The sequence below is a fragment of the Camellia sinensis genome, chromosome 10 (assembly GCF_055761805.1).
Source record: "Camellia sinensis isolate YWXY chromosome 10, ASM5576180v1, whole genome shotgun sequence".
In the NCBI taxonomy this organism is placed as follows: domain Eukaryota; kingdom Viridiplantae; phylum Streptophyta; class Magnoliopsida; order Ericales; family Theaceae; genus Camellia; species Camellia sinensis.
The window spans coordinates 84,581,626-84,605,956 of record NC_138970.1 but is presented as its reverse complement, the minus strand read 5'-3'; the positions used below and the strand labels follow the sequence as shown (position 1 = coordinate 84,605,956).

Here is a 24,331-nt window from a genome sequence, read left to right as displayed (position 1 = left end):
TCCTTGGATTACCTTGATTAGTGTGTGGTGTTTCATTCTAAATGTAATCCAAGGGTCACGAAACTTTCATGATTATTTTCATAAAAGGTTTTTCATGATACCTAACATTGCTGTAAAAACAATGATATAACCGAAGCCATCCATCCAAAGGAGGGACAGGGGAAAGGTTTGCTGCAGATGATGATACATGCATATATACATATCATGAAAGAGAAAGAAAAAAAAAAAACGAAGGGGGAGAAAACACTTTACACTATTCGAAACAGCAAAGACATGACATGGGTCCATAGTCCTCTCTCCCCTCTGCATAAATTCAAAGCTTTTTCGTGGACGACACGATCCGGGTCTGCCGCTCCTTTCTCAAACTGATCTCTATCTCTCTCTCTCTCTCTTTGTCTGTCTCTCTCTCTCTCTCAGCAGCCTTTCCACTGTTTACAAATCGATAGAAATGGAGGATCAGTACGGCATGGCAAATCTCCGGCAGCACCACTACATGAACGAGAGGCCCCATTTTCCACCAACAGAAGACCTCTTCTCCGGCCACCGGAATCTGACACAGCCCCACCATCATCACTACCAGATGGTCATGCTGGGTCCTCATCATCATCATCATCATGAGTTTCAGTCTGATTCTGTGACTACCGCAGCCGCAGCCGCAGCCGCAGCCGAGCCTAGTCTGAATGGGTTGGAGATGGAGGGTGGAGGTGGTGGATTTGGAGGAGATGGTGGTGGTACTGGAAGGTGGCCAAGACAAGAGACTCTCACACTTCTTGAAATCAGATCGAGGCTTGATTCTAAGTTCAAGGAGTCTAACCAGAAGGGTCCATTGTGGGATGAAGTCTCTAGGTACACTTTTACCCTATCTTCAACTCTCTCTCTCTCTCTCTCTCTCTCTCTCTCTCTCTCTCTCTCTCTGGGTTCAAGTCATCTCATGAGTTTGAAGTTAAACACTACTAAACTGTCAATTTTTTACATTCGATTGTCAATCCCTGTCCCCTCAAGCTCACAAAACAAGAGAACTGAATTTAGGTGATTGAACATGTTCCTTGAAGAGGATTTGAGCAATACCCATTAGGCTTTGAGCTAGGGTAGATAGAGAGACACGAATGTTAAGAGTGTTTCTCTGTTGTTTTTTGGGCAACCCTTCTAAGCAATTATTAAGTTGAAGACCAAACTGTCAATTTCCACCTTTCGTAATCTTTGATAATTGCTAGTTAATTCAACACACTTTGAAGAAGTATCCCCCCCCCCTCCCTCTCTCTCTCTCTCTCTCTCTCTCCCTCTCTCTCTCAACATCCTCTCTTGTTATACTTGATTCAAGTCATCTCTTGAGTTTGAAGTTGAATACCAAACTGTCAATTTTCACCTTCATTATCCGTGATAGCTGTCAAATTCTCGTCCCCTCATCAAACTCACAAATAAATAAATAAATAAAAGAAAGTGAACTTTTAGGTGTTTGATCATGTTCCTAGAAGATTTGACCTATACCCATTAGGATTTAAGCTAGAGACAGGAATGCTCAGTGTGTTCCTCAGTTGTTTTCTGGGTAAACCTTGTAAGCAATTTATGATTTTGATTACTAATTTTGTGTTAGAAAATAACACCACAGTGAAGTTTCAGTTGAAGCCTTAGGTGTTATTTTCTTCATTACTTTGTTTTTCTGCTTTTATGCAACAAAATTGGGCGATTACTTCGGCGGTTCAACTGCACTGATTCTATTTCTTGTTGACAATTAGTACCCTTCATATGAGCAAACTTTTACTGGTTTTTTTGCTAAAAAATGGCTGAAAATTTGGATGCCTAAGTACCCATTTTCTGTTTCTATTTGATGAATAAGCAGCTCTCTCAAAAACCCAACTTTGTTTAGAAACTTGACTGGTCATCATTTTCCAAATTGGGTCTGGAGTATTGCCCCAACCAAGTGAGGTTATGATTCTATAAACCAAAACCGGCACCAAAGATCAGTCTGAAGAAAATTTTTTGGTCCATTATTATGATTAAGAAAATGGTACACAAATAGATTTTATTTATTTATTTATTTTTATATAGAAATCTTATCCAGAATGATGTGTGCATGGCGTTTGTGGAACTATAACCTGTGCGACAGGACTTTCGTTTTGAACTAATGAAGTCAAAATTAATTGCATCATTATGTATAAAATTTTGTATTTATAACATTGTGTAAATAATTAAACCTAGGGTTATTCTGTCCTATTTATTCAGTTCCAACTTATATATAATTTCTTCTCTTTTTTTTTCTATATATTTGCAGGATAATGTCTGAGGAAAATGGGTATCAAAGGAGTGGTAAAAAATGCAGAGAAAAGTTTGAGAACTTGTACAAGTATTACAAGAAGACTAGGGAAGGGAAGGCTGGCAGACAAGATGGCAAACACTACAGATTCTTTCGGCAGCTTGAAGCTCTCTATGGCGATACTAGCAATCCGGTTTCAGTCTCAGAAACCCGTCTTCTAGGAAACAGTTTTCAATTTGAAAATACTAGCAACATTGCCACACAACCCCCAAAGCTCTGTGATAGCCTCAGCCTCTCTAACTCCTCTGAATTTGACACTTCTTCGTCTGATGACTATGATACTAATGCAGCTGTGTTAATGGACAATGACTTGGCGGAGAAGAAGAAGAAGAGAAGAGGGAGAAGGAGCTGGAAGGCCAAGATAAGAGACTTCATAGAATTGCAGATGAGTAAGATAATGGAGAAACAAGAGGAGTTCTTGGAGAATATGGTGAAGACTGTTGAGTGCAAGGAACAAGAAAGGATGTCGAGAGAGGAAGAATGGAGGAAGGAAGAGGTGGATAGGATTGAAAGAGAGCACAAGTTTTGGGCTAATGAGCGAGCTTGGATCAAATCTCGCGACTCAGCTATAATGGAAGCTTTGAAGAAATTAACAGAAAAGGAAGTGAAAGCTTCATCTCTAGAGGAGGTAACGGGGGCCGAGAAGCTTCAGAGTCTCGGCGAAAACCAAATTGAGAATGGAAGTGAAACAATTATCAACACCTTGAAAGCTGAAGAGGGAAACAAGAAAAGGAAAGAGAATTCAAGAAGTTGTTACTTTCAGAGCAATGAATCAACAATATACAATCATGGAGGAGAAGCAGGAGGAGGAGGAGGAGCTTACTGTGAGATCAATGGTGGTGATGGTGGCTCAAATACCGGCAATGGAATTCATGATAGTTGCTTTAGGTTCTTGGTGGGTAGTAGTGATGGAGATAAGTACCTGTGGGAGAACTATGGTGTGAAGCTCAACAAGGGATGATGAAAGAATTCACTAATCAGGCTAAATTAATGACAGTTTGTTCTGTTGTACTACTGATCAAGATGAGTAATTTTTACAGTCGTTGTGGGAAGAGGAAGTGATTAACTTTGTTCTCAGATTAGAGATTTGACTATGCTGCTCACGGTATAAGAGATATGTGACTAATGAATGTTTGTGCAGGACCTGCAGGTAGCTAACTGAGGGTTTAGGGTTTTATGTATAGAATTGCTGTTTCATGGGTCTAATAGGTTTTTTTTACCTGTGAATGAGGTGCAGGGTTTGTGGCAACTCAATTGAACAAATTAATTTTTAATAGGATAGGTCAGAATTTTAAATATAGACCGTTATGTATATTTTAAAATTTTGATACTGATACTATATCTATCAATATATGACGATATCATGGATATTGATATATATTTCAGTACCGTTATTTTAAAACTATGGGACATTAAGGTAAAGAATTGGGTGCTTTCATGTGTAGTTTAGGGGGAAATGGTGGTCGTAGTGTTGCCCTTGAATGTTGGCTGATTTTCATCGCTTTCTTTTTATGAACTAATCTTTTCATGCTTATATCGTCCGTTTATCATACAATTGGAAACATCATGGTGCTTCTTGTTACGTTTCTTACTTCACTATTCATTAAGGGCGTGTTTGATTAGTATGGTTATAACATAAGATTAGAATTGTTAGTTCATGAATTCACAATCTTATATTTGATTATAAATTTTATTAACTAGATTATAAATAAAGCAAATATTCAATTCGACGAAATTGTCAGTTTTTTTAATATTGAGAGGGGTTAGGGATCATAATTTTAAATATGAAAAGAAAAATAAATAAATAAATACATAATAAGTGGTTATCTCACTAATTTAATTGAATAACTAATTATAAACTAATTCATAAGATTATTAATACATTCACTATTAATCCGGTTAATCAAACAAAGCCTAAGAGCATTATTTATTGATGTGTGTAATCCTAATGTTTTGTACATTGCTTTGTCATCAATAAAGTTATTTTGTACTGATAATTAATAATAATAATAAAAAAAATGAGCATTATTAATTGGACTGGCGGGTGTAGTTTTTGGCTTTCAAAGCTCATTTCGACTTTGCCTCGGTTTTTTTTTTTTTTTTTTATCGGCAAAAGAAATCTTTATTAATGAACCACATATAAATTGCATATGATATGCAAAACATCAATAAAGAGGAGCTTGGAGCTAGAAAGAGCTCCAACCTCCAAGTTGGTGAGGAACCAACAACACAAAATAAAGCAAGAGCAACACCTAACTAACAGATAGACAACCAACAGTAAACAGATGCAAAATCAGCAACAGATAGAGGAGATTGGATCAATTTCCACACTTCATAATTGATTTTCCAAATCAACAGCAAAAAGACATGCTCCAACCTCCTAGCTACTGAATGAAGACTCCAAGAACCACCAGCACCATCAGATCAAATCCACCACCATACCTCAGCACCAAAACTAAATAGAACCAAGCTAAACCACAGTAGAAATTGGAGCAGCACTGCAAAACTTCACCATACAGCACACAGACCAACCCATACAGCCAAACCAGACTATACAGCACTTGTCACAGTCCTCACTGAATAGAGTCACCAAGAACCCAGACTATACAGCACTTGTCACAGCTCCCCTGCATCCAAATGACTACATCTTTGCCTACACAGCACTTGCACACAAAGCTAAGCCACCAGCACCACCAGATCAGATTTCACCATCATACCTCAGTACCAAAACTAAGTAGACCAGGCTAGACCAGCAATTGAGATACACACAGGATGCAGATATTTACCCAAGCTACTACTACAAATTCACAACAGACCCAAGAGCAGCAGCAAGCCTCAGCAGTTCAACACCTACCAACTACCACTACATATCAGCAACAGATCCTCCTAAGCACCTCCTAATTTGCCTCAGATTAGTAATAAAATCCTGCTTAGAAAAATGAAAATCTCTGAGGTGTGGTTTTATCCAAAAAGCAATCATATACTTAATTAAGTCACAAAGATCCTCTAAATTTGGAAAGGTTGCTCTGAAAACACAATCATTCCTGTATCTCCAGACTGACCACATCATTGCCAACGGAATTGCCCCCCAAATCATCATTTCTTTCTTCTTTAGCTTCCCTCCTGCCCACCACAGGAGAAGACTCTCCACAGACCATGGCAAAGCAGTTTGGATACCCCACCACTTTAGCATTCTAGCCCAAATCTTCCACACAAAGGGACACCAAATCAAGACATGGTTCACTGATTCACTTCCACTGTTACAAAACACACAGGTTGTAGGGTCATTAAGGCTAATCACACCTAATTTTTGTAGAAACTCCCTTGTCTTGATTCTCTCTTTCCAAGCAAACCAACCAAGCACCTGCACCTTGGGGGGGGGACATATTTGAGCCAAATCAATTTAGTTATATTCATGGTGGCACCAGCATTATCTACAACAAACTTGTGCAAATTTGCTACTTTTAGGACCCCATGAGAAAAAGCTGACCAAACAGGTTGATCTGTACACTCTATACATACAGCAGGTGCTGCCGCCAGGATATTATTAAGCCTAATCAATTCCAGCACCTCCCATTCATAAAGTTCTCTTCTAAAAGCAAAGGACTAATCACCTACTATGGTTTTCTTATCAACCAAGACTCTTAAGGACTCATTTTTTTTCCAAAGATAACCTATATACAAAGTTGGGAATTCATCTTTCAAATACACAGATTGACACCAAACATCTAACCAAAACCTGATCCTCTTCCCATCTCGTACTTTCAATTGGAAGTTATGCAAATAAAACTCCTTCAAGCTATTGCACTGCTCAGCAACCGAGATAATTCCTTTCCAAACTGGTGAGTAACTATTGGAAAGAATTAGAGATGGAATCCAACTAGCCACCTCCAACTTATATCTACTACAAATGACCCTTCTCCACAAAGCATCTTTTTCACTACCAAACCTCCACCACTACTTTATTAGTAAGCACTTGTTTGCATTCCTCAATTTTCTAATTCCCAAACCAACTTGATCCATTCTTTTTGACAGGTCCTCCCTCAGTGATTCAAATTGTTCAAAGTTTAGTATCTTCTTAGTAAATCATTAATGTAAAAAATTAAATTATCAGATACCAATAATCCCATGTTTGAATCATATTTATCTCATAAAAATGAACAATTTGTTATCAATTTCATATTTGCCCTCCATTTTTTAAAAAATAAATGTCATTTAAATATGTTGTCATCAATATCTAATTAATTTAATTTTTTTTAAATATATAATTTATAAAGGAGATACTAAACTTTAAAAGATTTAAATCACGTGCCATCCTATGTGAACCCAAAAAATATTTTAGTACGTTCAATTCAAAATTTAAAATTGTAATTTCTATTATATCCCAATGTGAAGGACAACATATTAAAATCTTAGATTAAATATTTTTTCATAGTATACCCTAATCAATTATATGTTTTCTTTCTATTCAAATCTCTTCATCTTCTTCCCCAAGTTTTAATTATTTTCTTTTCTTCTTCTTTCTCACTCCAAAATTCTAATCAATCTCACCAAAACTCACCATTATCATAAACACAGAACATGAGCTTGTTTGGCTCAATTATTCACCATTGTTGATTTCTGTGTTTGCTCAAATTTATGGCTCATTTTGTTCGGAATTGTTTTTTTTACACATAACCAAGTTTCAATTATTCATCATTATTAATTTCTGTGATTTCTGTGAAAGTGCTCTCCCACCAAACAAAACAAACAAATAAATAAATGAATAAAAATTCTAGAATTTTCATTCTCTTTCTCCAACTTCAAAATTTTATTTATTTATTTTTAACTTCAGAATTTTTATTTATTTATTTTTTGAAACATTAAGAATTGATGTGTTCATGTTATCAGTGTAATATTTTAATTAAAAGGTATGTTAATTTGTTTCTCTTCTTCAATTCCTTTACATGGGCATGTACATATTAAAAGTCATGAAAAACTCATATTTAGATAATCTGTTTTTATTCAATTTCAAATTTGCAGAAAGAATTTGATTCACTCTATGGCGTGAGCGAGCTCCGGCGAACGATGGTGAATGGTGGTGACTAAATGTGAACACGAAGTTCAAGCTTCAAGCTCGATGAAAGCGAAGGCGAACGTCCTGTCGTTCCCTATATGTATGTAAATAAAGGAAAGGTTTTTTTTAAGGGGTTTTCAAACATAATTTAAAATTTTTAATTTGTTTTATTTGGGTGTACCTCAAAAGGATAATTTAGGGGGAAAAAATAAGGTTTAGTAAGAATAAATTTTAACTCTAAATAATTTAATAAGATGTAATGAAAAATTGAGTTCACTTAATTATTTTTTGAGTACAAATAGAATTCTCCTTAAATCACTGAGGCAGAATCGAAATGGGCTATTCACCCAAAAAAGAATCGAAATGGGCTCAAAAAGCCCAATGTGCTGGGGTTGTCTTCCTTAATGAGAATAAATAATAGTCCCATCATTTTAGGAATCTATTGAGCATTGCTATAAAAAATTGAATCCTTTCTACCAACAATGTTTATGCACGTATAAGATAAGGATGTTATATGTCATTGGCGACGTGCTCTCACAAAATGTGTAGTGGAGAATTTTAGGGAAACTCACTTTGACAAGAAAAGAAAGCCTAGTATAATGCCCTTCTGAGAGCAGTTTATCGGATTATTTATAGATTTTTCTTTTATATATTTTGTAAATTTCTATTGGAATATTTGGTGCGACTTCTCTTTACAAATTGAGTCCAAAAAAATGTATATATATATATATATGTATGTATATTTAAAAATAGATTATTCAAAAGTAGGGAAAGAGGTGCTAATAGATTCTCAACTTATTAGAAATTACACCAAATAATCTCATATTTGTTTTTAACAAATGCTTTGATTAGAGAGAAAATAAATAGAAAAATGCACATAAAATAAAATTTGTAGTTCGGATTTATTTTAGATGTGATCCCACCACAGTATATTTGAATTTAATTCAAGCACTTCTATTTTTTATTTTATTTTTCGGGTATACATTTTGGTTCCGTATATTGTGTTAGTATCTTTTCCCATTTATTTTATATCAGATAAACAAGGAAATGAATACATATGCCTAATTTGTCAAGGGCAGATTCGTTTCTTTTATTTTTTTTATTTTTTATTTTTGAAGATTCGTTTCTTTCTTGATCCTTTAGGTGTGGTTTGGGGAGTGAATTGGTTTTTTAACTTTTTAACTATTTTAATTTGGGATTAAAAAATTTTATTTGAGATTGACTTTTTAACTTTTTTTTATTTTTTAACTTTTTTGTGAAGTGGCCACATGTGAAATGAATCAAATGCTCTTGTAGTGAAAGTATCAAACTGCACAAACGCTGACAACGTCAGCCTTTGCTTTTAATATATCGGCAATGATAGAGACCACTAAAAGTGATACTCTAAAGCAACCACTAATGATGTGGCATTCATTTTTTTTTTTCTAAAAAAAAAAAAAAAAAAAAAACACAGACACAACAACACTGTGACAGTGGGTGGAACCCACTGCCACATCATTAGTGGTGGCACTAACTAGTGCTCCCACTCATTTTCCTTAATATATATATATATATATATATATATATTTTTTTTAATTTGTTTATTTTTTTATCTGGTAGGCCAATTTTGTGGAAAATGAATTCACAAACTTTGATAATTTTCTTGTCTTTCTTTTTTTCATAATTTTTTATTATTTTGTTTCTTGGTTTTGGAAAAGGCATTATTATTATTTTTAATTTCTTTTATTAATTTTTTTCTTGGTTTTGTTTCAATTTTTTTTATTTATTAATTTGTTTCAATATTTTTTTATTTATTTTATTAATTTGTTTCAATTTTTTTTATTTAATTTCTTTTTACGCACAAAAATGCTAATTTCAGTTTCATTTTTCTTTTTGTTTTTTGTTTTGTTCGAAAAGGCTTTTTGTGTTTTTTTTTTTCCGCAAATGACGTGGACAATGATAATTTCGATTTTTTTTAAAAAATTTTATTTTTCCCTATTTCCCAAAAGGGGTTTTTTCCAGTTCTTTTTTTTAAAATTACGTGGAAAATGAAATCACAATGGCGTTATTTTCTTTTCGTTTTTTTTATAGTTTTTTTATTAATTTGTTTCTTGGTTTTGGAAAACACGTTATTTGTAAAAAAAAAAAAAATTATTAATTTGTTTCTTGGTTTTGTTTCAATTTTTTTTTGTTTATTAATTTGTTTCAAACTTTTTATTTTATTTTATTAATTTGTTTCAATTTTTTGTATTTCTTTTATTTTTACGCACCTAAATGCTAATTTCAGTTTCATTAATGTACTTTTTTTTTGTTTCAATCTTTTTTATTTAATTTTTTTTTTGGGTTCGAGAAGGCTTTTTGTGTTTTATTTTCGCAAATGACGTGAACAATGATAATTTTGATTTTTTCTTTTAATTTTTTTATTTTTCCCTGTTTTCGGAAAAAGGCTTTTTTCCAGCTCTTTTTTGTAAATGACATGGGCAATGCTAATAGAAATTTTATTTATCGTGTAGAAAGATACATGTTGTACATTATAATATAGTCACGTACAACCTCTTCTGCGTGGCCTACCAATGTTACAACTCTACAAATATTAGGTGAACTATTATATATTTCCTAAAAAGCCGTTATTATGCATGTACACTAACTTGTCCCGTATGCGAAGTCGCACCAACGCCATATGCGGGTCCTCATCCCCAACCATTAAACCATCCTCGTCATGTTTAACTTCTGGTATGGCATTCACAAAAGCCATAGTCTCTTCTTCGTTGAAAGGGGTGATTAACAGTTGTTGGATTGCCTATATTTCGACGTATATAATTATGTAATACCATTGACGCAACTACTAACTGAACTTGCACATTTGCAAAATCATAGCGAGGCATGTCTCTAATAAACCCCCATCGATTTTTCCAGGCACCGAAAGTCCGTTCCACCACACTGCGTAACGACGAGTGAACTTTGTTAAATAATTCCCTAGGGCTGTTTCCTGTCCTATTCTCTTCACTAATGCGGAATTGTTGTTCTTGCTAACGGCTGCCTTTGAAAGGTGCTAGGTAACCTACCCGATTCGGATAGCCAGCATCGACAACATAATATTTTCCTACATAAAGTACCATATTTTCAAACAAACCACTCAATTGTGTTTTATTTTAAATTAACGATGTTTTCTCATATATTAGGTACCAAAATATTTTGAAATTTTATTATTTTAACTTCTTCAGGATGTGAAAATGGGACATTTTCATTTGTTACTATCTCATTGAAGATGCGACTGTCGTGTATACTTCCTTCCCATCCAAGCAAAACAAAGATGAAACACATGTCAAAATCGCACACGGCCATGATATTTTGCGTGTGATAGTATTTCCTACCAAAATATGTTGTGGCATCTAGCCCTGTAACCCATACACTAACATGTGTTCCGTTTATGGCTCCGATACAATCCTGTGCACAACCGAAAAAAATAAGTGACTCCTATGGATACAAGTAATCATTAGGTTTCATACGTCACGTCTAATAAAATGTACTAAGTGAGGTTTTTAAGTAGTACCTTGAATGGTAGGTATTTCTATTTCGACCGCACGTATGGATGTATATGATGTTGACTATATGTGGACCTGCAATGTACAACAGTGAACTCTTTCATTGCTGTTAACACATTATGCACGTGCCGGGACACAGTCTCCCCCGAATGTTGGAACCGTTCTTGGATTTGCCGATTTTGAAACCCTCGCAACACGTGGATAAACATTGCAAAGCTTTTTTTAACAGCTAAGCTATGTGGACGTTGCGGTATTTGTAGCCCAAAATCAATTACTAATGTGTAACACAAAGCCGCAAAAACTTCCTTTAGCGTGCACACATTTTCCTAAAATCGACCCACATGGCCCACATATAGTTCGGTTATCCATACATGCCCGGTCAAAATAGAAGTGCGACATGGCATTTTGGATATGTGTTTTTCATACCACTCTTGCACATACTTGCATGCTTCTATAATTGTCCAATTGTTTTGTTGTTGCAGCTATATGGCCATTTGGTTAAGCATTTCTCGTAAATCTGGATTGTTGCTTCCATCCTCGGGATTCATCACATCGATTCAAGCGAAACCTACAATAGTGGGACAGTTTGAATCAGTTTACACATGATGCAGTGCGATAAAGGAAATTTTTAGGTCGCGTCACCAAGGAATACATGACATGTAACAGTAAGGTATAATTGCATTCAAAGTGTACCAAATAAACAACAATGAAAAAATGGCGGTAAGTGGTAATACACAAACCAATAAAACATCATTTGCATTACGAACACAACCATACCAACGAAACAAGTACTTATACCAATAAACAAATAAATAACTCCATAAATAGCTAAAACATGGTATCCTGCCGTTGCAGATGTAATTCCCATAATAAAAAAAAAAAAAACACAACCATCATGTTCCATCCGCTCAAAAACACATAAATGAAACAGTAATCGTCGAAAAATAAAAAATAACCTGCAAATATTGTTTCACCAAACTGGGGCAACAAATTAAAAAAATATATAAAAATAAATAAATAAATAAATAAAGACAACATGCACAACCATCTTGTTTATTACAAGTCCAACATAAACATAAGTAAACGTTTTTGAAAGCTAGATAATGGGAATGCATCTTCAACATGACACTGCTATATCAAATCCGGCGAGCCCCGAACAGGTTTGCAAACGGCGCCCCCGCACTAGACTACAGCTACTTCTGTGTGAGCCAGCTGATAATGTAGTCGTCATCAGGCTGGCACATCATCACCTCTCGATAATCTGTGTTATCCATTAATGTCAAGGCAAAGTAGAATAGCAGCATACCGAGAAGGACATGAATGTTCCTCAACCAGTGCATGCACTCTGAAATTGTGTAAAGTAAGTTGTTCTCTGTGAGGTGCTTGACCGTAACTTGTTGATTCTGAGTACGCACCACGTTTGTCAGATTGTTCATGTTTTTCGCAATAACTGACACTCCACTTGTGGCCTTCTTCGACTTGCCATAACTTGTTGATGGTGTCTGTTTCCTTTTGTCATTAACAGTTGGCACAGGTTTAAGTGAAGAATCTGAATCGACGTCCTATGCGTATGCAGGTATTGAATCAACAAATGGCTGGGCATTGGGACTGTCTGTAGAATCGGATGAGACGTCGGCAGGTTCAACAACTTTCTCTCCCGGGGTCCATTGGTGCTTACCAGTAGCTGATGCCCCGGTAAAGACCATCTCCATCAACTTGCGATGTTCTAAAGTTTTTTCCGGAACTTGGCACACGTCATGTTTGTCTACAAAATTGGAGATTGGAAAAAAAAGCAAAATGTTACATGAAATCTAAAGTAATGTTAACTAACAACAAAAAGAGGAAAAGTTAGATTGTTCATAGGCAAATACAAAACGAAATATGGAAATTACATTGTACTTACCGATTCCATCTTGTCCCACCACTCCTCAGACGCCTGAAACATACCAGTTTCACTATCAAAGCCAACCCCTGACACTCCTCTGCTTGAATCCATCAATTTCCTCCACGCATTCCATTTTTTTTTCAGACTCATGTATTTATTCTTCAACTTCTTGAGGCCATGTTTTCTTCCTTTTTTTTTCTCAAATTTTCTTGCTAACGACTTGTACCCTACTTGGCTTAGGACTAGGAATGGCCGATTTCCTTTTGTAATCTCCTCTGCAATCAACTGTAGGAAAATTCGGATTGACTCACTGTCTCATGAGGCCTTGTCGGTTAACTGCGACGGTGTCTCTTCCACACTACTTGACTTATCTAGAGCAATACCTTTGTTTTTCGCTTGGGTACGCGGACAAGTGCGTATGGGAGCCATTACCAACAACCACGCAACGAAGGCAACTAATTTACGGTTCCACATTATCACAATCACAAATTTGCTTGTTATATACAAACATATAAGACCATAGCAGAATAATTTAAATTCGTTGCGACATGCACAATGTATGACCATACACAATAAACGGCAAAAATGAGATAAATAGGAGTGGGAAAATGTATGTCCATAAACAATACAAGTTGATAGTATATAGCCATTGCCCATAACGTAACATAGCAATACACAAAATAAATAATTACAAATAAACAAGCACCAACACGATGGAACTAATTATGTAAAGTCATTAATATATTCCTATCCCGAACTAGTGAAGGAACGCAAGCCAAACTTGTAGTCATAATAGTCAACATACTGAAAATGTAAATTGGTTTCCTTACATATGCAACAACAAAATGACAACGACAATGCATAGCACATAGACAATGGTTTTAAGGAGACGCAATGACTGTTGAATGTGTATGACATCATCCCGTATTTGCATGACAATGTCGTTTCTAGATGAGGCACAATCCATGCTATGTCGCCTTGGTTCTTCACACCAACCAATCCAACTGACACAGGGCTGACAAGTACAAATGACGAAGCTATTAGTCAATTTGTTCATAATGAAATACAGTTATGACCGTTAATGCATTGGGCACTCACCACAGGGCGGGGACATGCAAATTTTTGGTCGACCTGGATATCTTAACAATACAGTGCTGTAGATACTCCATTTTTGACCCCCCTCAAGACTTGGACATCATCGTTTGTACACTCGATGATTATCTTTTTTTGTGTTTGTTTTGAGCGCCTAAAGTCTTCGACGGAATGTCTTGTCTTTTTTAGCCTCTAAACCTATCTGTTTTGTGCATGTTTTTGGACCAAGAGCTTATTGTCTCTTGCCTGGATAGGAGGGTGGCCTATTGGCCAGCCCTAGACCTTGTCAGCCATAAGTTGTGCCTGATGGCCACTGGTGGTGGCTGGTCAGCTACCAGTGGTGGCCGACGGCCATTTGTCTCCTTTTTTAGATATTTGTTTGCCAACTATGTCAGTTGTTGCTCACTGAACTACATCTCCATACACGTGTATGGTAGGATGAATACAAGCTCAAATCTTGATTTTTTATACATAGGTTTGGAAGGGTTAGACATTTTAGAACAAATTTCTCTCTCTCTCTCTCTCTCTTCTTATTTTGTGCCTTAAAATCTAGTTTTTCTACACTTTTGCACATCAATCCTTAACCAAACACTCTCACCTTTGGGTTGAGGTTCTTTGGAGTTTAGTTTGAGCTCTTGAAGAAGGTTTGAGTTGGAATTTGGGGTTGTTTTGTTCTTGAGCTTCAAGAGGTAGTTCACTTGCTTAGTGTACTTACTTTGACTACTTATTTTGCCATCGTTTTGTGTTGTTTTTGAGCTGGTTTTCAACTACAAAAAAACTATATTTTTTGAGGCTTAACATGATGGTTTGAGGCTATTTAATGTTAAGGGGTGATCCACCCTTCTTGTTGCTTAATTGTGTAGACTTTTGCACCATCTTTCATCACCTTTAAATCAAAATTTTTGGGCCTCTTAACCACTAAAAGTCATAGTTATTTCAGTGAGAAAAACTTTATTTTGAAGTCCAAAATTGGAGGGGTTAGCCTCCCCTCATTGTTGTCATGCTTGCATGCCTAGTTGCCTCATAAGTTAGCATGTTTTTGTAGCTTATCTTAGCCTATTTCTAGCATGTTTTTACCTCTGATTTGGGTTGCTTTGGCTCTATTTTGGGCTGTTTGTGTTGTATGAGTGGTCTTTTGCATAGTTGTAGTGTAAAGGGCTTCACTAGTTTAGTGTTTTAGTCTTTTAAACATGAATTGCATGAGTCGCTTGCATGTTGTGGTGCCATTTTGCATGTAATTTTGGCATCATATACTTTGTCACATACTCCTTTTCTTCACTTTTTCATTTATTTCGAAAGTGGCTTTAAACCCCTTGTTGGCTTAAGTGTGAAATTGAGACATTCATGCTTAATGGTTTAATCCCCTCGGCGGTTCATTATCAATGGCATGAGGTCTCTTTCATGCTCAAGACACTTGTGGTTTAAGGCCACATTCCATTAGAGGACACTCACTTTTGGACTTAACCGGTTAAAGAATGGATTGGTAACAAAAATGAGTAAATAAAAATAGACAAAGTAAAAGAGGCAAGATAAAGCATCTTTGTGTTGCATTGCATGTGTTTGAATCAAACGTTAATTCAAACACAAGGAAAATAGGACATTTCATACTCAAAGTGATGAAACGTGTCACTTTTCTTGGTCACCATCACCCTTGATCATGCATGATAGGGTGGTGGCTGTTTTAGTCTTGTTTGTGCATTCATTAAGCTTGTACAAGCTTGGTTCTTTAGCCATCATGCATGGAAAATGCTTCGTTGATGGTTTAAGGGCCAAGAGTTACACTCCTTTGAGCTTGTGCAATGAGAAAGAGAGTAACAGTATATACACTCCTTGCGAATACACTGATTTGCCTCTGTTTGCTCTCTGTTGCGGCAAAAAAGAAGTCCAGGGAAGGGGTGGCCGACCGGCCACCAGCAGTAGTTGACCGGACACCAATGGTAGCCGACCGGCCATCAATGCTGAAGGTTGCTCTGTGTGCTCCTGAAGGGGAGTAGAAGCGCTCTGGGAGTTGGCATAATTTTCAGTGATCAAACATGTGCAAACAGAGGCTGCAATGGCAAGATGGTGGCATTTTCGGGTGGAGAAGCCAATCATGCATGCACACCCTGCCCTTCAAGGCCATTTACTTGTTTTGCTTAGTTTGTTAGTTGTAGCTAATTCATTAATACAAGTGTGGCAACTATTTAGTTAATTAATTCATTTTGTAATTGATTAGCTTACTTTGGTTTGTAATAATTAGTTAATTAGAATAGTTAATTAGTTTTTGGTTTGTAATAGCTTAGCTTAATCAGTGTAGCTTAGCTTATTCATTTGGACCCTCCTTCGTGAGGGCATAGTGCTGTAATAAGTGTGCGTGCGTGCGTGCATATCTTCCAACCCCGCGTCTTTGTCCCTTTTATTTAATCGCTTTCGATGGTTAGATTAGGGATCATGTTTCAATTAGCACACCTTATACTTGCATGTTTGCATCCATTCATTTGTCTTACATGCACCGAGACTCGGCGCATCATTCAAACTGCATTGTTATTTCAATACCTTCTTTGAATACGTGTTTCAAAGCATGCTATCAAAGTGTTGCAAATGCCATATTAGTAGCCGAGCCTATTAATTGCATTATTGCATGTGTTGCATTAGGCATCTTACATAGTTAAGATCATGCATCGTGCTAACTAATTTTTGTTTTGGCTTGGAGTACTCGGTAAGTTTTATGCTGTAGCATACTTTCACGAGTGTGATTGCCATGTTGCCATGTTTTGCATGCTTGCCATGAGGATATGTGTTTAAATGCTAAACTGCATGAATGCCTGTGAATGAAGGCTTGTTGTTTGAATTGGAACGATTCAACGAATGCGCGTTTTAAGCCCACTTTGCTAAAGTGACAAATCATGTTTTAAGCCCACTTGAGGTGGCAAATACGCATCTTTAAGCCCACTTGAGGTTGGCAAATTCAAATCATTTTGAAAACAAACATGAGTTGAATTGTTCCAAGTCTTGCGACTAGTCTATACTTGCATGTGTGAGTCACATAGTAAAGCTAGTTTAATAACCGAAACAAGAATACATAATGTTTATAAAAGAGCATATCATGATTGGCAGAGACCGATCTTTGATCAGGCGAGTGGGGTTGCTCATTTCAGGACCTTCCCCTCTCGTATCTAAGTTCCCGAGCCGAGGCAACTTTGCTGATGATGGACATGTATCCTTTGGCACGAGTCAAGGTTTCCTAAATTTTCTCAAAAATAAAATATTTAGATGGCGACTCTGTATCTGGCAAAGTAATCCAATGTTGGCATTATTTGATTTAAAATCGATTTTCCAAAAAGGTTCGCCGAATTTGGACTCTTTGGTGATTATCAGTTTTACGTTGCACTTGTGAGATTAGATTCAGGACCACGGGAGTCTGCACTCTGAGGCCTTCTTTTCAACCCTTTCTAAAAGGCGTGGGCACAAAAAAAGGCGATCCCACAAGTGCCCATAGCCACAGGCACACATTCGACGTGGCCATGTACTGGAAGTTGCAGTAGAGGGAAATGAAGCCATGCTATGTTTGCTGACAATGCGAAACACTAATGATAACATGTAGGTGGCACTTTGTTGACACTTGAGGAATTTGTTAGATTGTTAAAAATTGAGGAATGTCCCAATTTGGTTTTTAAAATTTGGGTTTTACAACTAGAAAATGTAAGTTTTGCAAGTATCAATATCTACGTTTGTGAAAATGTGAGCAGTTTCATATAAAACAAAAATAAAATAAATGATGACGTGCATTTGGCAAATCGACACCCAAATAACTAAATACAGTCTCTCATAAATTGAACTTCACTAAAATAAAAAAAAATAAAAAAAAAGAACAACTTATTCAAAAAAAAATGTTAAAAAATAGTAGCAAGATAGTTGGGACCTTCCACACAAAAGAACAACAGAAAAACTATCCCAAATTAATACAAAAGTAACACAAAAATCTAAGGTCACCTTTTTTGTTTAGTAGAATTTTGGAACAGCAGCAACTACTTCTTTAACCACATATTTGACAAACATTTGAAACTAACAATCAATCATAGCTGTAATTCATCACCATTGCCTAACATTAATTAATGTACAATTCATTTGTTCTGTCCTTGTAAAGAAAGATACAAAAAACCAAAGTAACATACAGAATTCTCTGTTTTACAAACAAAATGCAACATCAAAGGTGGACTATTCGTCTTGCATAACAATTAAGATAACCCTGAACATGAAACTTCGGAAAGATAACCTATATTGACATGGAGCAGAGTCAGCAAAAAAAGCCTTATTTCATGTTGGGTAAAATAAAAATAAATCCTGTTGTTCCTTACAATCCAACAAAAAAATTTACTAAAAACTAAAAAAATTAATTTCCAAGAAATTGAAACCAAAGAAGACAATTCTAATCTTAATTACTAGAGATGGTGAATTTATTTAGTATATTTGCTTGACAGGGACAAAATGTTATGATCGCTCTTAATTTTCTTCATTGGACATCTCTTTCTTTCCAATTCATTACTCTTTTATTGATCTTGCTATTACTATTAGCAACCACCAGGGTCCAGGCTTGTGTAGACAAAAACATAGTGATGATGTTTTAATGATCTTTTATCTTTTATTTTTTATCTTGTGTGTGTGGTCCATCTAATAGACAAATTGCTAACTAGTTTTGAACTTTTGTGTTCCATTGCTTTATAGAGATTATTGCTGGCATTGAATGAAAGTTACGTACTCATTGTCATTGAGAGGAAACCATAGAATTGAAAAGGAATGGGCAGACCTAGAGGGTTGTTTCTTTAATTGTATATAGACCATTACACAACTTTGGCCATCTAGTACCAATCCCCGTCTTGACATGGGCACAAGCTTGTGTAGGGCCATATATATATATATATATATATATATATATATATATATATATGTATTTTTGATTAGTACAATGTGTAGGGCCATATATACAATGTCCTTTGATCAAAAAAAGAAAACCATTTGGTTAAAATTTGGTTAAAAATAAATCCTGTTGTTCATTCCAATGAGGTTCAAAAATTTCAGAGAAAAAAATAAAATTACAATTAAAATCTAACTTTGTGAAACGGTTCATCTGCTTCTCTGTGTTGTCATCGTTTCATCAAATTGGCAATACACAAACAAGAATTCGGGATTTCGAAAAAAATAAAACAAAGAAAATACATGAATTCTTTTTGGATTGGCAAGAGAATACATGAAATTGGCAATACATGAATTATTAGAATTTGGGAATGGGTTATCAGAACCTGAGTGTAACAAAAACAAAAATTTCTCAAAAAGAAAAAAAAAAAAAAGAAAACCAAAATTACAAAACCTCAGCTTGAAAAACAAACCGAATTCGAAAAAAATATAATTAGCAGATCTGTAGTTAAAAAAAAAAAAGACAGGAACTTCAATTTATCAAAAAATAAAATAAATTATCACAGAATGGTATCAAGATTAGCATTTGTAGTTAAAAAAAAAAATAGGGGGGGTATTTGGTTACATTTCCGTGACAGAGTAATGGATTTCCCACATGCGAAAAACAAAAAAAAAAAATTGACATAAGCAAAACAAACACAAATCAAAGAAACAACCACAGATGCCCAAAAAAAATGGTGGAAGATGTTTAATCACCACAACAATGGCTTTGAGAGATGAACCCACCAGATCAGGTTGAAGGCGACGGATTTATGCACAAACAAAGCAAAAACAAAACAATAAAGCAACCAGTACCTGAAGATCGATGGTGTTTCAGACAGTGAGTTCTTCTTTGGTGTTCTTCGCGCGATGTGTCCTTCGGTTCCGATCGGCTTTGGCGTTGTTCGCACAATGTCTTTGCCGTTCAGCGTCCTCGATGCGCCCCTTCGTTTCAGCATGTTTTTGGTGTGACTTAGAATAATTCCAGTGTTGCGTGTGTGGTGAGGCGGTGCTCATGTGAAGCAGAGTGTGGGGGAAGTAGTTTGGTAAATTCACCCTAGCCTGGGACAATGCATAGCACATGAATCTCTTTTGTCTGCTAGTGGTTATTTTAGCCCAAATTTGCCTTGCCAAACAGAGGCTTAATGTATGTACTAGTTAGGGGTGCACATGCGATGCATGTGGCATACGAATTGATTTATAAACAAAATATGGGTCTTTTTTTATATTGTTTTCTCAGATAATTTTGTATTAATGTGGGTTTTTGTTTTTCTATAGTGATTTTGTACTTAGTTTACAATGCTATAGTTATAGTTGATTTTGTTGACACAATCACTCTAAGGTAGAAATAAGTTAAATACGGGCTTGTCTGGAATGGGCTGCTCATCTCAGGCTAAAATAGTCAATAAAATAAAACACCCCATGACATTACTTTCTTTACTTTTTTACACGCATTTTTGTAACAAATCAAATAGTTAACTAAAATAGCATATTTCCAAACGGGTTTGGTGATCATTTATGGATCTCTAATTCTTTAGAAGTGAAGTTAATCTTTAGGTTTTTTTATTTTTCAAACACTTGGTAAATTTATGATTTTTATTTATAATGTTAAATGCAAAAAAATATAATATAAAACATATAAAGAAAAAGTCTTAGGTAGTTAAAATTCATTTTGAGTGTGACGTGAATTAGACTTAAAATAAATTTCATCCAACACTTTTATGTGTTTTATTTTTATGAGTCTAACACTATTATTCCTACTATCTAAAAAAAACGCTATTATTCCTTTCTTTCTACATAATCCAACTATTGTGAAAAATTTATTGAATTCAAAATAATACCAAAATTTAATACATTTTAGTATTTTGTTACATTCAATGATTTTCAATTTTTTTTTGTGCTAATTATATATATTTTTAAGTGTACATATATTAAGTCAATCTAAAATTATAAAACTCAAAAAAATGATTTTGAAAATTTTAAACAATAGAGAGTGAATTTTTTTTGACACAAACTTTTAAATTACGGAAAAAAAATAAAATCAATCAATTTATAACTGGTACACAAAAGAAGTATAAAATAAGAAATAACTTCTCTCCAGCTCGATTGGATTGGAGCGTGTTGTTGGGTTCTGTGGGCCCACCATAAAACCCACATTGATAAACTGAATTATTCAATGTGTAATCCTCGTTGAGTACTTTGTCCCTATAAAAAATCACATTAATCAGATTATCAGATTATCGATGTGAGCTCCTTACTGGAGTCCAGATCCTCTACCTGGAGGATCTCTACATGGATCCCTACTTGGTGGGCCATTAGGCCCAATTTTTGACCCAATTTCGATAATTCGAACCGTTCACATTTTAGGATTTGTCGATTACATCATACTTGTAAAAAATCAAGTTGATCGGATATCAGAAACCACGTATTCGGATCATCGAACTAAAAATTGTTTATTAAAAAAATTTAATAAACTGTTTTATTTTTTAATAAAACAGTTTTTAGTTCGATGACTTGAACACATGGTTTTTGATATCCGATCGACTTGATTTTTTACAAGTATGATATACTGAGAAAATTCAAAAATGTGAACGGTTCGGATTATCGAAACGGGGCCCAAAAGTGGGCCCAATGACCCACCAAGTAGGGAGCCAAGTGGAGATCCTCCAAGGAGAGGATTTGGACTCTCCGTACTGGGCCTAAAGAGACCCAACAATACGCTACAATTGGAAAACCCAACTGGAAAGAAGCCTGAACCTATAAAAATATGCTCAAGAGTCATTTTCTTTTCTTTATGGATATATGAACAAATAATGAAAAAAAAAAAAAACAAACAAACAAACAAAACAAAACAAAAAGGTTGCTACTTATATAAAGCCTAACTTGATAATTGGGCAGTTTGTTTACGAATTAGAGTGTGTTGTTATGTTTTTATCTGTTTGTACAACCATTAGATTGTCAAACAGAGTTGATTGAGAGACAATGAGATCGACTATTTGATTATGAAATTCAAACCATAGTGGGTAACAAAGAATTAAGATGTTCTGATAATTTAGAATAATGATTCAACTCAAAGAAAACAAAAACAAAAAAAAGCAAAAAAAAAAAAAAAAAAAAACAAAAACAAAAACAAAAACAAAAAACAAAAAATGAATTGAGGGTAATCAACCCACTATTAGTGGTTTTAACATAATCACCTACTCAAATTGATTGTGAGTTTATACTACTTAGGTAATACCTTTGAGTGGTGTAAAATAATTTTCAATCAGTTGACGATATTGACAATATTATTATAAATGATGAAGCTTATTGTAATACAAATAATATAATTAGACACGAGTCATGAATCTAAAACAGAGAACTTGACAATTTCACAAAGCATACCAATACGTAATGTAAAGATATTCAGAAAAGTCGAACCTTTTGAAAGAAAAGCTCTCCGAATCATCTAAGGTGCTTGATAGTAGGTTGTGATGTTTAAAGATGTTTGGTAGTTTTAAGTTGTTTGATATTTGAAAGATGTTTGTGATTGTTTGTGGTTTTGCTAATATTTAATAAGTTTGAAAGGATATTTTGGAATACGCAAAAAGTAGAAAATATGGCAATTCTTCACACTTCATATATATATATATATATATATATATATATATATATATATTAAAAGTAGAATTTTTTTCATGTTTAGATGACACATTATAAGAGCTTACTTTTTTTTTTCTTCTAAAAGAGCCATGTTAGTATTACTTTTCTATTTATATATAAAATTTTACACAAACGCAATCTCAATTATAATAACCAATTTTGTATGGACTCCTTTTCTTTTCTTAATATTAATTTATATTTAATTATATATATATATATATATATAAAAGTAGTGTTTACCCTCAAAATTTTTCTCTCTCTTATGTGGCATATCTTTTTTTTTAATTATTTTTTATTTCTTTTAAGTGCCACATAACATAGCCTCATACTTAGTTATTTCTAAAATCTGTCATTTAAAAGATTTCTACATAATCTAAACTATCCATAAATAAAATTTAAAATAATTATATGTATTAAGAAACACTTTCGGAATTAATTTTCTTCTCCTTTTTTCACTTTTATTCAAGTATTCAATTTTTATATTAAAATTAAATATATATATATATATATTTATTTTTGTCTATCTTATTTATATTTTATTATTAATTTATATTGAGTTTCCTATTTAGCATGAAGTTTTTTATTAGGAAAACTTTATATTTAATTTAAACTTTGTATACATATATATATATATATATAATATGCATAAACAGTTTTAAAATAGATATTAAAGAAAAATCAATACTCAATGTAATTAATTTATGTATATATATATATTTTTAAATCTAACGATAACATACTTATATTTAATTTTTTAAAATAATATTCTTTTAACTTCCATTCTTACTTCTTTTTTTTTTTCAATTGAATAAAAAAGTAAATAATTAGAATCACTTTTAATTGTATGTTACTATTTTTCTTTTCAATTTAACTATAATTATTAATGTCAAATTGAGTGTTTATTTTACTATGTTATAAATTAATATCATCTAAAATCATTATATATTTATTTTAGTTACACTTTTATAGCACAATAGGGTTAAGATTATTAAAATACACATAAATAATTGAAATAAAATTATTATATATATATATATGTTTAAATAACACTTTTTAGAGAACGATAAGGTTAAGATTATCAAAACAAATAATTAGAATTATTCTTTAATTTTAAATGACTTTTTTTTGCTCCAATTTAATCATTATTTTTAATATTAAAATTAATATTTATTTTATTACATTGAAATTATGTACAAAAGTATCATATATATATATATCATACTTTCGTAGTTTAACAGAACAAAAATTGCATTGCATATTTCATAATATATTTTTTATAAATAATTCTATATATACATAGATATATATTATTCTTTTGTAATGCATACATTACAACATATTTCTAAAACTAATATATATATAGACATATATAAATAATTTTATTTTATTCTATAAAATATTATTTAAAAAGAAAAAAAAAATTAACCAATGCATCGCACGGGGTCAACTACTAGTTTATAATACATTACAACATATAATTGGTCTCTAAAAATAAAAATTTTGTTGCAAAAGACATTTAGGAACCAATTTCTATCGTTATGAGGATAGTTGCTAAAAGATTGTCCCGAAAAGTCAAAAAATAAGGCTTTTAGCGACAATTTTGAAAATGTATAAATATACATTTAGGAACAAAATAATTTGATCTCAAAATGGTTTATTTTTTGAGACAAAAAATTTGGTCCCAAAAAGATAATAATTCATCACTAATGTTTAATTTTCGTTGATAAAAATATAATATTGACACTCTTCGCAACAAAAATATTTGGTTCCTAAAAAATAATTGTCTCTAAATTTTAATTTATAAAACCTTAATTTTTTGTGGTGATAAAAACAAATTGCTGATTTTTAATAAATTTATGAGGATATTTTCAGAATATGTAAAAAGT

General features: G+C 33.7%; 1 protein-coding gene across 1 annotated transcript; it reads left to right on the top strand.

Moving 5' to 3' along the window:
* The first annotated feature begins 225 nt into the window (after positions 1 to 225).
* On the top strand, positions 226 to 3,848 carry LOC114322366 (trihelix transcription factor PTL). The gene is made up of 2 exons (XM_028269659.2): positions 226 to 846; positions 2,273 to 3,848. The coding sequence occupies exons 1-2, from the start codon at positions 449 to 451 to the stop codon at positions 3,273 to 3,275; spliced, it is 1,401 nt and encodes a 466-aa protein (XP_028125460.2). The 5' UTR covers positions 226 to 448; the 3' UTR covers positions 3,276 to 3,848.
* Positions 3,849 to 24,331: the final 20,483 nt, after the last annotated feature.